We start from the raw sequence: 14,047 nt of genomic DNA, 5'->3' as shown, positions 1-14,047 counted from the left end.
GGACACTGAGGCCAAGAACAAGACTGCAGGAGAGGGCGAGATGGTGAAGGTGAAGTTTAAATAGCGTTTCACTATAAGGCTGCATGTTTAATCCTCTTTATTTAAGTGGAGGGCATGTCTGCAACACCACTTCAGGAGGTTAAGTTTTTTTTTTAATGCATTTTAAATTGAAAAAAAGAAAGCAAGCGAAGCAGAAGGCTGAGAGGGGGGTAAAGACAGGAGGAATATCAATTCTTGTGAGCTCAATTATGTGTATATATCCTGTATGTGGTGGTACACAAGCTGCACACTAAACCCACACAGTCCTTCACAGTGTCAGGTTGCTACAGGGCTGTTCACAGAATAACTGGTTATGGAGAGTAGAAGGATATTTGCATTTCAGATATTTGGTTTAAAAAACAAACGCGAGAATGTTGAACTGGTTAAGGTAATCCAAAATAAAATATGTATTCTAAACCAGTAGTACTCAACCTTTATCAGTTGCAACCTCCCTTATATCAATAATTCAGGAAAATAGGTTACACATCATAATTCCCCAGGTACCACAGAGTAGAGCTGTCAAAAGTATCGAAATATCCACATAGACATAGACTAGTATAGGCCTATGGATCACTAAACTACCTGGATGATTGAAGGATTAGACAGATATAAGGCCACGTGGGAATATAAAAGAAAGTACTGCGGTTTAATGTTGAAAATTTCACCCTAATGTCTAAAGAAAGAGTTTTTTGTTTTTTTATTGCCGTTGTGATATCAGAATCGGTACTGAGTATGGAGTCTATCCCTTAGTATCAAAATCAAGTTTCAAATTTTAGTGGTTTCCTCCTCTAATGAATTTATGTACATCCATCTTGCATATAGATCCATATAAACACCATGAAAACTAATGAAATACACAGATAAAATAACAAAAGGCCCCTTTCATAGTGCCACCTGGCTAGTTCAGGTTCTTGCAGAAGTCCACTCCTCCCACTCCATCTATTTAGCTGAACAAATCAATATTTAAATATCATGATGCAGACATTAAGTAATTAATAGAGAATCATAGACAGTGTGTTAACATCTGTGCATGGAGTAAATACTTCTGTCTTTATAAAAGTAGGTATTTGTGTCTCAAAGCTAATGCTAGGGTTGTTCCGATATTGATACTGGCATCAGAAAAAGCTCCAATACATACAAATTTTTCAGATTACTCAGACCAAATCACCGATCAGATACCACTTCGTATTTGCAGAATGAAGACCCATAGATGCGAGCACCACTGTTGATGTCTGTGGCTAATTCTACCGCAAACTCCCCGAGCAGGTTAAATGCAGACAGTGGACGGACTTTGTTTACTCTGTATAACGAGCCATGTGCACTGAGGATAAGGTCTTTTTACAGGCCTCACTGCTGTTTTTCTCCACGTCTGTGGTACAAAGTGACCAAGAAGACAAGTAAAAGATCATCAAGACCATTATACATTTGACTAATTTATTCTCTTAGATTTTCTTTAGAGAGAATTATTTTTTAGCTCTTGTTCTGTAACAATATTGAGTCACCAGTCTACTTCTTCACACTATGTGGCATCGAACTGATATCGGCATCAGTGAGTACACTACACAAGTATTGGTATTGGAATGGAAGTTTTTTTAAATTGCATTGGAAAAACAGTAGTTCCAACTTAATCTAAATTTCAAAGTAGAACATAAAAACATTTATAAAAATACATGTCAATTCATTTTTTTGTCATTTTTTTGGTATACGGGATAATTGAGATTGTTTAATTTTAAGACACATCCTCTACACATTAAACATCTCACAATATTCAGTAAAAGTCCATCAAATCAGCGCTCGTGTCTTGTTCCAAGTGAGGGGTGACTTTGCCTCCCCTCGTCTCCTCCTGTCCTCATTTGGCAGGTAGACAGTTACAGTCCAAGTCACGTGTACCTTTTAACCTTGTCTCTAATACGCACTTTAAACACTTTATTTACACAAAACGACAACAATCCATTTTCTCCCCATTAGCACCCGACAACATTCAGACAGCAAAATCGCCACCTTCTAGATCATCTATCTCGCCATTAAAAACAAGATTGGCACCTCCAATAGCTAGCCATAGGAACTGCGCTGCACATTTTAGCTTCCTGACACAAATGTTTTATACCAAGCATCTGCGGCCTATTAAGATCCAGGCAATACGTCTGCTCTGGCTCTTGTTTTGGATGAATGCCGGGGAAATGGACTCATCACACCGACATGTTGATAATGGGTGCCCTTGAGCGTGTGCCGCATGATGTAGTGTTAAGTGTCTCAAACGCCTTTCACGATGGAGTGCACTAAAGGAATCGTAAAGCAGCAGGAGAGCAAGAGGGAGTTTGTAAGGCTAATATCCGATCCAGCCCGCTTTATTTGTATAATGCCGTCAAATGCACGTAAAGTATAGACATTGTTAATCCACATCAGTTTTCCATTGCAAGTCAACGCACTCTTATTGTTACAACATTTAGTTTGTTCAATGTTGATTAAAGAGCAACCATTATGCAAAATGGACTTTTTTGGAGATTTATATCATGTTGTTCCCTCAAAAACATACCTTAAGTGGTTTTATATGTTATTCATGCTTGTTTAAGTCGTTTTTGAAACCTTATTACGATTTCCTGTCCAATACTGTGCCTATAAACCTATGTCACACACAGCAATTTTCCATAAATGTGCAAAAGCATGATACACAACAATACACTACAACTTCACAAACCTGATGTGATGTGTAGTGACTTTCATGATGGAGTGTGCAAAAGGAATTGTAAAGCAGCTGTAGAGCAAGAGGGCGTTTGTGCAGCTAATATTCAATCTACTTTATCTGTATAGCACATTTCATAAACAAACTATTTCCAAAGTGCTGCACATAGACAGAAAAAAAGCAATACTAATTAAGAAACACAAAGTAAATCACAAGTTTTAAAACCATAAAACCAGTAAAATAATAACTAAATCAATAAGGTAGGTTGAGGTAAGAAGCTAGGCTGAACTAAACTAAATTAGTGTTAACTTGGGACACCTCCAGCACTTTGTGAAACGCTCTGGTAAGTGATTTTGTGATTCCCAAATTTACACTATTAAAATATATATTTACCTGGCTCCTTCAAGTTCAAGTTAAAAGGTTTGATTAGATTTGATTTACGCTGCTGAGGGTATTAGATCTGCTTGTCTCATTATACATTTCATAGTATGTGTGAGAGTGTAATAGAACAAACTTTTTTATTTAAGTATCTTTAAAAATAACTTTGTATTCAGCAAACCAATAAGTAACTTCATAGTGTATTTTTCATATTCCATGTCTCTGTCACTTTATACTAATTATTACTTAGCCTATGTGTTCCCTTCAGAGTGGCGTTGTTGGACAAACATCTAACAAATCAGAGCTGGTGAGCAAAATGGTATCCTTTTACTACTTTATACAACATCCTGCCCCTGTGCCACGACATACATCGGCACATACACTTCAAATAAAAGATAAAACATTGCCATATTACACTGAAGTATAGCGGCCGTCATACCTGTGTCCTAGAAGATCCATGCTCCTGCTTTACATTAAATGAATAAAGCTAAACTGATCAGTGAAGCCACTCTCTAAACCTTGATCTGTAAACTGAAGATTACTTGCCTTATCCATCCCTCTGTCTTTCACTGTTACTGCTGTGGACATAATGCAGTTTCACCTGTCCCACACTGCCTCCTGGTGTAAGTTTTTATTTATTTTTGACAGCCGTTCTCACAAACAAACGCTCCTCCCTCCAAAAGTTCAGAAATGACGGCTCACTTTGACACGTTCGCTCATTTCTCTCCTCCTTCACATTTCACAGGCAGCAGCAGCAGCAGATCAGGACCTCTCTGAGAACAGAACCAACAGGACCAGACCCTTCAGACCAATTTAAAGTAGGTGTTAAAAAAATGAACATGAATCTAACTTCAGTTTTGACTTAAGGATGTAATAGCATACACCTGTTTTTACTATATGGAAATCTTTTATCACGAAGGCACCAATACTTACAGAATATTGTATTTTTTGTGAAAATCTTACAGTTCTAGATAGCTAATTCAGCATGGTATTTCTAGTTTTACGATTTGTAAGTTGTACGAGGTAATATGCTTGTACACAATGAACTAGCACTACAAAAATTACACATTAAATAGTATTAAATATTCCTTCTTTTACTCATTTTTGGTGGAATTTACCTACTATAAGGCCTAGGTTTGTCCTGGTTTGATAATGTTATAGTTTCAGATGGAGGGCAGGGGCCTTTAGAACTTTATACAGGCAATTCAATGTTTTTGATCGAAATTTCCAAACTTATGATCCACAACCTTATTATTTGTTTGGGATCGGCTCCACAAACTTGTCATATTCATCTTATGGCTTTAAGTCCTTTTAAATGGCAACAATAACGTCTCTGAGCAATGATACCACTTTCTAAAGCTGTTTTTTTTATTTAGTTTATTTAAAACCAGAGAAGACATTGAATTTGAATCAGTGTTTTGTGTCAATATGTGCAATAATTACAATTGTTAGCCATCAACTAGGTAAACAAATTTGCAGCCTGACATTTTAACAGCAAATTCCACCTGAGAATTAGCTCAGATTAAACTACAGGGATGTCATGTAAACGTATTTCCTCTTGACTTTGAGTTGGGAGTTTAGTACTGGTTAAAATTTGTTCAGACCTTGTTTAGTTAAAGATGTCCTGGTTTAAGCCTGCCTAAGTCCTGCATAAGTCCTGCCTAAGTCCTGTTTAAGTCCTGCTTTCTCCTTGTAGACATATAAGTATTTCGGATGAGTCACAACCAGTTTTTGAGCAAACGTTTTGGGGATACTTTAGAGGGGTATTTTACTTCTATGGTGCATTAACTATTTGCTCATAACATATTTAAATCACCATGTTACCTTCCATTGCACATTAACTTACAACTAACCGTAAGGAGGGTTTGAATAGGGCCCAGGAGAGATTGCTAAATGACTCAAACATGCGTGGATGACATAAAACCTCTTCAGACGTCGGATGAGGGAAAGTTATCACATGGCAGAAAGCTTAAAAAAGGTGATTTTGCATAATACCCCATCTTAAAATAACTCTCCCCGCTTAAATGTTGTGATTAAATTAACATTATTGCATTTTTTAAATAGGAAAACTGAAAATGTGGGATGAGAGGAACGCATCTCCTCCAGTCGATCGGTGAGTTTGGTAAAATCACAATATGTATGTCGTAATTCTAGCAGTGTATGTCATAATATCACATTTAGAGCTTTGATTTCATCAATCAAATCGAAAAAATCTCAAAGGCTGCAATTTTTGAATTACCTTATCATTTCCTCTACAGACAACAAATCTCCTGTCTTATTCTGTACAAAAAAAACTGTTAACCCTGTAGTTTAGATCAGTACAAACATGTTCTGAAATGTGAATCTTGTATTCCGTTAGTTCATCCTGTAGTTTAGTCTTTTTGTGAATTCTTCTGGATGAACTGGATGAAATTTCAGCACAATGCTATTAATAAAACAGAAATGGCACAAGGATTTCTATTCTATCATTCAGGCCTAATGGAAAATAACTGTGAAACCCTAATTGGTGTTTCAGTTTCTAGAAAGTGATGATGTCACTCTCAGGTGGGAAGAGGGAAGAGCCATATTTCCTTATTCATTACATTGTACTTTGCCATGAAACATCCAAAAGGTAAATTCACAACTGTTGAACCTGATCCATTTGTTTTAGCTGCTAGACTCAAGAACTCACAGTACTTACAAAGAAAATCTGCACTTCAACAATATTCATTTAGCTCACTGCAGCAGTCACAGAGAGAGAGGTGACAATTTTTCAATGTAAAGTAAAATGGAGCCAGACTCAGTGGAGTGGGAAGTGCGTCCATGCTCGCTTTGTATTTGGAACACAGCGACTGGCAAGTTAACTATGTCCATTTATAAATACAGTCTATGCTCTTGTTAACATAATGGTCGCTAGGTAACAATTATAGAATACCCGTGTCCAACCAGGAAGTAAAATTCTAAAGTTCACCAAAAATAAAAATCTAGGGGGAAAAAAACAGGCAAGATTCTCAGCAAAATGTCAAATATAATGATTTTAACTTAAGTATGTTTTAGTGAAATGCGTAGACCAACCTGTCACATGCACTTTAAGATTTAAGTTTGCTATTTTGGCCGTGTAGATTTCATTGAAATGACTTAAAGGTGCACTATATAACTTTTTTGGTGGGGTCTTGCTTGTCTCCATGGAGATGTTATTGATTTGCTATGGGTTTTGCATATCCATCCATTTTCTTCCTCTTATCCAGAGTCAAGTCACAGGGCAGCAGTCTAAACAGGTACTCCCAGATTTCCCTCACCCCAGACACATCCTCCAGCTCCTCCAGTGGAATCCCAAGACATTCCCAGACCTCTAGCGTGTCCGGGGTCTTCCCTGGGGCCTCCTACCAGTAGGACATGCCTCCAGGAAGCATCCTGAGCAGATGCTCCAGCCACCTCAACTGGCTCCTCTTGACGTGGAGGAGCAGTGGCTCTACTCTGAGGTCCTCCTGCAAGAAGAAGCTCTTCACTCTATCTCTAAGGGAGCGCCCTGTCACCCTGCAGAGGAAGCGCATTTCAACCGTTTGTATCTATGATCTTCTCCTTTCGGTCATTACCTAAAGCTCATGACCATAGGTGTGGGTAGGAAAGTAGACTGACCAGTAACACAACAGTCCAATACAGTGACCACATCACTGCAGATGCTACACCAATCTGCCTGTCAATCTCACGCTCCATCCTTCCTCCTCCTCACTCCTCCTCCCCCCTTCCTTCTCACTCATGAACAAGACCCCGAGATACTTGAACTCCTCCACTTGTGGGGGACTTTCCACCCACTCGAAGAGGGCAAGCCAACGTTTTCTGGTCAAAAACCATGGCCTCAGATCTGGAGGAGCTGTCTCATCTTAGTCGCTTCATACTCGACTGCAAATGACTCCAGTGCCTACTGCAGATCCTCCTTTTTAAACAGAGGGACCACCCCAGTCTGCCATTCCAATGGCACTGTCCCCAGCAGCCACTCAGTGTTGCAGAGACATGTCAGCCAAGACAGCTCCACAACAGCCAGAGACTTAAGACACTCAGGATGCCTCTCATCCACCCCTGGAGTCTTGCCACTGAGGAAATTCAGCTAGGTTGATGAATGAGTCCGCCTCCGAGTCCTCAGTCTCTGCTTCCTCCTCAGAAGATGTGGGGTGAACTTGAGGAGATCCTCAAAGTATCCTTTCTACTGTCCACAACATCCCCGGTCAGCACCTCTCCGCCCGCACTGTAAAAAGTGCTGGTGAAGCACTGCTTCCCCCTCCTAAGGCATCGAACAGGCACCTTGGCCTGGTGGCATCATCAGTTTTCTCAATGGATATAGACAAGCTACTGGTGGGATGATCTGTGAGATACGTTACATGGTGCAGCTTTAATTTTGCTTCTAAAATGTTCACTGTTATTGTTTTATAGTCTGTATGATAGTCCACATTAGGAGAAATATCTTCACTTTTCTATCTAACTGTATTTGTTGTATTCTGTCTCCAGTGGAAATGCGGTTGGCCTCATCATTTTTGTACAGGGAGTGGGGATTTTGCTGCCCTGGAACTTCTTCATCACTGCTACACAGGTATACACCATAGACTGTATATATAAATGAGCATAGCTAACCTGCTAGCAGTTTCAAAAAGGTTGGTGACCCCTGCTCTGTGGTATACACTCTGGGCAGTGCCTGGAGAACTAAAGAAGAGAGTGAGAGAGGAACGGGCAGGATCTAGAGGTGTAAGGAATAGTGTGATTGGTCTAACAGGTATCTACACTTCATTCTCCGCCCCTGCAGCCAAATGTTTGTCAGAAACACCTGACTGTAATCAGAGTAGGGGCAGTGCCCACTGGAGCCAGGACATGCCTATTTTTACACAATTTTGACCAGAAATCTGCAAATTCACCTAGTTTGTACTAAAGTTACCAAAAAAGACTAGGAACAGTAGAGAATGCTATTGAAACACCACATTTACAGTTTAATACCAAAAAGGTTTAGGACAGTCACATGTTTAATAGATGTTAAAAGGCTGGGCACACTCTGGACCTGCTCATTACAAAAACAGTAAATATTACAAATGTCAGTGTGGTGGATGTTGCTGTCTGATCATTTCTGTGTCTTCTTTGACTTGTCTGTTATTCCCAAACCAGCAGTTGATCCTGCAGTTGTTTGAAGGACACATAAATGATAACACAGGTGCACTGTTCATGGAAATGATACACTTTGAAAATGCCTCATGTTGATGATTTGTTGAACTCTGTGATCTCGAGTGTTTTGAATGTTCTGGACACCATTGCCCCGATGAAGGTTAAAATAGTTAAAGATAAGCAGAAAGCGCCATGGAGGAATAAGCGACCGAGCGGGAATGGTGCAAGGCAAAGCTCCAGGTTCATTATGAGATTCACAGAGAAAAGATAAACCACAGTTTATGTAGAACAAGAAATTATTGGAAGTTGCAGTGACAACTCTTGTGTCCTGTTTGTAATAGTAAACAAATTAACAAACCCTCCAGCTCCACTGCCAACTAATTTCCACATCTAAGTGCAATGAGTTTGACAAGGTTCAGGACATTAAAAATGACATTTTTTTTATTTTTATTTGTTTATCTTTATTTATACAGGGGGACCCAATGAGAGCATCAGGACTCTCTTTTTCACCGGTGCAAATAACAATCCAGCACCCGCCTGGACACTTATAGCTGACTCACGTCGCACCTGTAACTGACAAAACTTTCCAAAAGATCATCAGAGTCTGAGTTCATGTGTTACCCACTAGATTTCTAAAGTCTGTGCTAAACAGTTTGTTGTTGCCTTACCTAGTTAGCATGTCACTTCAATCTGAAACATTCCCAAGAGCTTTGAAAACTGCAGTTATCAAGCCTCTCCTAAAGAAGGGCAGTCTTGATGCCACATTGCTGAACAATTAAAATCTCAAATCTGCCATTTTTGGTGAAGTCCTTGAAAATGATTTTTACCAACAGCTTATTCACTTTCTCCAAATTAACAACCTTTGATGTTTTCCAGTCATGTCTTAACCGCCACAGCACTGAGACTGCACCTATCAAGATTTCAAATGACATTTGCCTGAAATAATTGTACCAATTCCACTGAATGGACTAAAATTAATTCCCTTCCCCTCAAACACAGTTACAGGGCCTGTACCTGATTTGAACATATTTTTGTTAAGATAAATGCTCTTTACATGATGCATTCTATGGTTAATGAGTAAAAACTTAAACCACATAAAATAATCTATTCATTTAGCTTAAATAATACAGAGGCTAATGACAGGTTCACCTTTTTTTGTCCAAGTCAGCATTTGCTCAGAATCATGGAAAACCATGAGGAATCATGGTAAAATTTCAAGAGTGTTAAAAATTATTGTAGGTAGAGATTGAAGAATTATGAAGACAACACGTGGTCTTGCATGTGCAGCTGTAAAAATAATAAAAAATAAAAGGACATGCATTAAAATAAAGTAATATCATGTTCCATCCAACCTACCAGATGGTGACTGCAGTTTGTAGAGTGTTTGTCCACTGAGCTAAATGTTTGAAGCCCACTTTCGATGTAAACATGATTGGTAGACCAGTCAGATCCACTGACTTACATGTTGGCAGTGCAATTCCAGCTCCCCCAGATGAATGCTGTCATTGTGTCCTTCGGCAAGACACTTAAAGACACTTAGCCCATGTTGCCCCCAGTGCCTGTGGACATTGGTGTATAAATGGGGGAATAGTTCCTTGATGAGAATTGAAGGTGGAAACAATGGGACCATTTACCATCCACTGAACTAATACTGTAGAACCCAATCCATCAAGTGTTGTGCGTTCTTGTCTTAATAAAGTATATCAATTCTTTTGTATCCTCTCATCTTGTCTTTTCAGTATTTTAATGATCGTCTGTCAGAAAACTACAGCTCAAACTCCACGTCTTTCCATGTTCATAAATATAACTATGACAGCTGGATGTGTCTGCTCTCTGAGCTCCCTCTACTGCTCTTCTCACTGCTCAACTCCTGCCTCTACCAACAGTGAGTACAATTTGAAGGGATACTATGGAACTTTTATGGTGAGAGTTCCAACCTGTATCAGTTCATATTTTAGTCTTATCTCAGTTGTTAAAGGGTGTGTATCTATTTTGCCCCAGTACAGATATATTGTATAAGAATAAGTCAGCTGTGTACTGTCTACATCTAATAATAAAGATCTTATAAACGCACATGAACTTATCACAGTGAATTAGGATGAAAAAGGCTGTTGGCCCCATAAACAGATAATAATGCAACGTTTATGGTTGTTCCCGGCATAAGTGTCATGCGGTGTGTGCAGTGTGCGAGAGCGCTACCGTGTGGCCTTCAGTCTGGTCGCGTTCATTTTCCTGTTCGGACTCACTGCAGCTCTGGTCGAGGTGGAGATGGACCAGGACGCCTTCTTCATTGTCACTATGGCAACCATCTGGTTCATCAACAGTGAGTCTTTTTTACTACATACATTTATTTAATGTGAGTACACAGGGACGTGTAAAGACATTTTGAGGGGCAGGTGCTCAACCAAGAAAAAAGGGCACCTTTCCATATAGCTTAAAATTAACTTATCCATGGTTTTAAAAGTAAGCAAAAATTATTATGCTTCTTTAGAGATTATGTATGCAGGTGTGTGCCTGCTGAGGTTTAGTAGAAAAACTCCAACAAGAATATTTAGTAGTATAGTAGTATAGTTTTGGGCCTCTCACAAGGAGCTTTTGATACAAATAAAATGTATAATTTCCTGTAATCTGTGGTGTTTTAGGTGAAGAAATCCTACTTTTTAGCAGTCTGAAACAATAATGAGATATAAGCTCATTGTTGTAGCCTACTTATCTCCAAGATTCAAAACATGCAATTGTTTATTAGACTGTAACATCTGGCCTACTTTTATGCCATGCTTGTTATTCACTTCCATTTTACAAAGACTGATCACTTGGTTCTCTGTGGAGCCCCAGCCCTCTGCTTCCTCCCTGTGCTCTGGCCCTGCTTCAGCACACGGAGCACAGCTACTGTCTGAGCAGCAGCCTCACACTGGGCTGTGGACAAACGTTCCAGAGAACTGTCACAGTCCAATCAAAAACTTGTGTCCAAACACCTAGACTTAAGTGTTATGTTGTTAAACTACCCGATAACTGTGCTATTCAATCTACAGACATATTATTTCATGAGCTGTTCTGCTTATAACATTGTGAATAAAAGGCGTATTGTCCGAAAATAATGGCTAAAAGCTTGGATTGTGTAGAACATCTTTATGGACTGTGAACTATTCCTACAGTCTTTGATTTGGCGCCATGTGCTGTTAAGGTTAAGACACATGTGGAGTCTGAAGCTGTGACATGCAGATGAGTGAGAGGCAGGAGAGAGAAAAAATAATAATAAAATAAAAATTAAACATCTGCTGTCTTCACGGGGCAAATATTAAGCCTAAACAAAACGGCTCGACCAGGAGGACACTTAAGTCAAAGGGGTAGGTGCTTGAGCCTGGGCCCTACCTGTGCACATCCCTTTGAGTACATTTAAGTAAAAAATAATGAACTAAAGGTATAAAGTAGAGGTGAAAAATGTCTTTAAAAATGGATAATATCACGTTTGTTGTTTTGGAGATGTGCAGAATTAGAACATTGAGTATATTGTGTTCATTTAAAACTGAAAAAAAAAAACCCCAGGACACTGCTTTTAGAACTTGTGCGTTGGTTCTAATGCTAATGCTAATGCCATAGATCCAATTGAGACTGCTGTAGTTTTGTGCTTGTTTTGTTCTTGTTTTGACATGGGTTATGGCCTACAGTAGCCCTTGTGTTCAGAAAATAAACAACCAGAAGTGTTTCCTCACACCAAAACAATACTACTGCATATACATAGATTACATGAGCATCTGTTACTTCAGTGAAAACATTGGTCTGACCCTCTGCCACAGGCCTGGATTTGAATATGCCCCCATGGTATGAAGTTATATTTCCATATCACCAGCCCTTTTTTGATGCTAGTTTTTGTATCGGTTAGTATCAGAGTTTTCTTTTGACTGCCTTAATATTAATATTTTGTCATTCTTTCTCCAGTGTTCGGAGCAGTTCTCCAAGGCAGTCTCTTTGGTTTGGTCGGCCTTTTTCCTTATCGTTACAGCACATTCTTCATGAGCGGACAGGGCCTGGGTGGGATCTTTGCAAACGTGGCCATGCTCCTCTCCATCCTCAGTCAGTAACTCACCACACACATTTCTATACAGAGGCTTATTTTCTGTCCTTAGAGGCTCAAGGAATTTAAGAAAAGAATTCACAGTTTATAGAAGGAAACATTGCATTTGAAATTTAAGCAGCAGACTCCAGCATAGAATTCCAGGTTGTCCTAAACTGCAGTGATTCTGCAAAGTATTAAAAGTCCTAAAAATGAAATATGTTAAATGGCATTATATTTAATTGCAAAATAGAGCAGAAAAACACACATTATTCTCACGTAAACCTTTTAGGTTGTTTTGTTTTTTTTTGTTTTTGTTGTTTTTTTTCAATATAGACACTTAAATTGTTAAATTTTATTAAATTAATTTTAATTGTTAAAGTAACTCTCTGGGAGGGAAAAGTCAACAGCATGATTACATGGAAATAAAATGTTAAAAACATACTTCAGAACATTTACCATGGTCCATGATTATTGTCAAAACAACAAGATTTACAAAACAAGGAGGACGAGGTCCTTCTCTAGGGTTAGTTCATTTTGAGATGCAGGCCCGCTCAGTAAGGACACGTTAGTATGTTTTTCAGTGCAAACATCCAGAATGAAAATACATGCTTTTATTTTAGTTTAGTCTTTTTTTTCTTTTTTTGGCAAAATAGTTTCATACTGGGGCTTTAAATGGCTGAATGTATTAAATGTGTCCTGTTTTAAGGTAACTCAGACAGCAGGTCGGCCGCCCTGGGGTACTTCATCACTCCGTGTGTGTTCACTCTGGTCACTCTGTTGTGTTACCTGCTCCTGCCTCATCTGGTCAGTGCACAAACTACTACTGCTACTTATACAAACTGCTCCGCTACGTACTAATGTTACTTCAAAATAATATTACTCATGTAGAAGTATTAGGTAGTGGTCCAAGTAAGAGTAACTGTCAGAATGTAACATGTAAAAGTTAATGTAAATGGAAGGACAAAATATTAAATAATGCACAAAAAGAGAGAGACAAAAATTGCAAAAACAAAAAAAATATCTGAAGGAGCAGCACCAGAAACACAAATTTAATAATGTCGACATAAAGCTTTTGTCACATCAAGAGATTCAAGATTCAAGATTTATTGTCAATTTCAAAGAAAACAACAAAATTACATTTAGGGCATAAAACACTGCAGAGCTCCTCTGGACCCCAGTCCACTGTACATCTCCATCTCAAAGCCCCTAACCACTCCTTTGAAGACAGTGAAGTTCAGATCTTAGCCAGAGAAAATAAATGGTTTGAGAAGGGAGTTAAATAAGCTGTTTTGTTAGGAAAGACAATCCTTCCTTAAACAGGAATGGGCCCTGAGACATAATCTCTCCCCCATTTATAACTCCATCCTCAGACCCAGAACAATGAGAACAATAGCAGGGTCATTAAGGGCTGAATAGGGTAGTTTCAGCTGAAACGGGAACAATCGCCGTTTAGTTTCAGTGTGGCCCTCCCCTCAGTTAGATTTAAAGCAGTGTCCACCAGCAATCTGACCAGAACTGAAGAAGCAGCTTGGATGAGCAGTGAAACGTCTTCACTCCTACAACTAACAATTTGTCCAGCTGACAGATTTAAACTTTGTCTTTTGCTGTGGATCAGACCTGGACGACTGATTTACACAGACATCCTCATATAGACTTATCCACAGTATAACCAAAACTTTTACTGAAATGTATGACAGGTTACAATGATCTTGAACTTATTATATTTTAGGGTTTTATTTGTCATTTTTATGTTACATAAAAAT

The 14,047-nt window shown here is 38.9% G+C and overlaps 1 protein-coding gene across 1 annotated transcript in view; it reads left to right on the top strand.

Moving 5' to 3' along the window:
- The first annotated feature begins 7,199 nt into the window (after positions 1-7,199).
- Positions 7,200-14,047, top strand: part of LOC117376032 (equilibrative nucleoside transporter 2-like) — a 10,554-nt gene continuing 3,706 nt past the window's right edge. The window contains exons 1-6 of the mRNA XM_033972468.1: positions 7,200-7,327; positions 7,586-7,667; positions 9,967-10,112; positions 10,411-10,550; positions 12,167-12,301; positions 12,991-13,088. Of these exons, the coding sequence (XP_033828359.1) occupies positions 7,200-7,327; positions 7,586-7,667; positions 9,967-10,112; positions 10,411-10,550; positions 12,167-12,301; positions 12,991-13,088 (729 nt within the window). The remainder of the gene's footprint in view (positions 7,328-7,585; positions 7,668-9,966; positions 10,113-10,410; positions 10,551-12,166; positions 12,302-12,990; positions 13,089-14,047) is intronic.

This window comes from Periophthalmus magnuspinnatus, chromosome 1 (genome assembly GCF_009829125.3).
Source record: "Periophthalmus magnuspinnatus isolate fPerMag1 chromosome 1, fPerMag1.2.pri, whole genome shotgun sequence".
NCBI lineage: Eukaryota > Metazoa > Chordata > Actinopteri > Gobiiformes > Gobiidae > Periophthalmus > Periophthalmus magnuspinnatus.
This window is presented reverse-complemented; position numbering and strand designations above follow the sequence as displayed.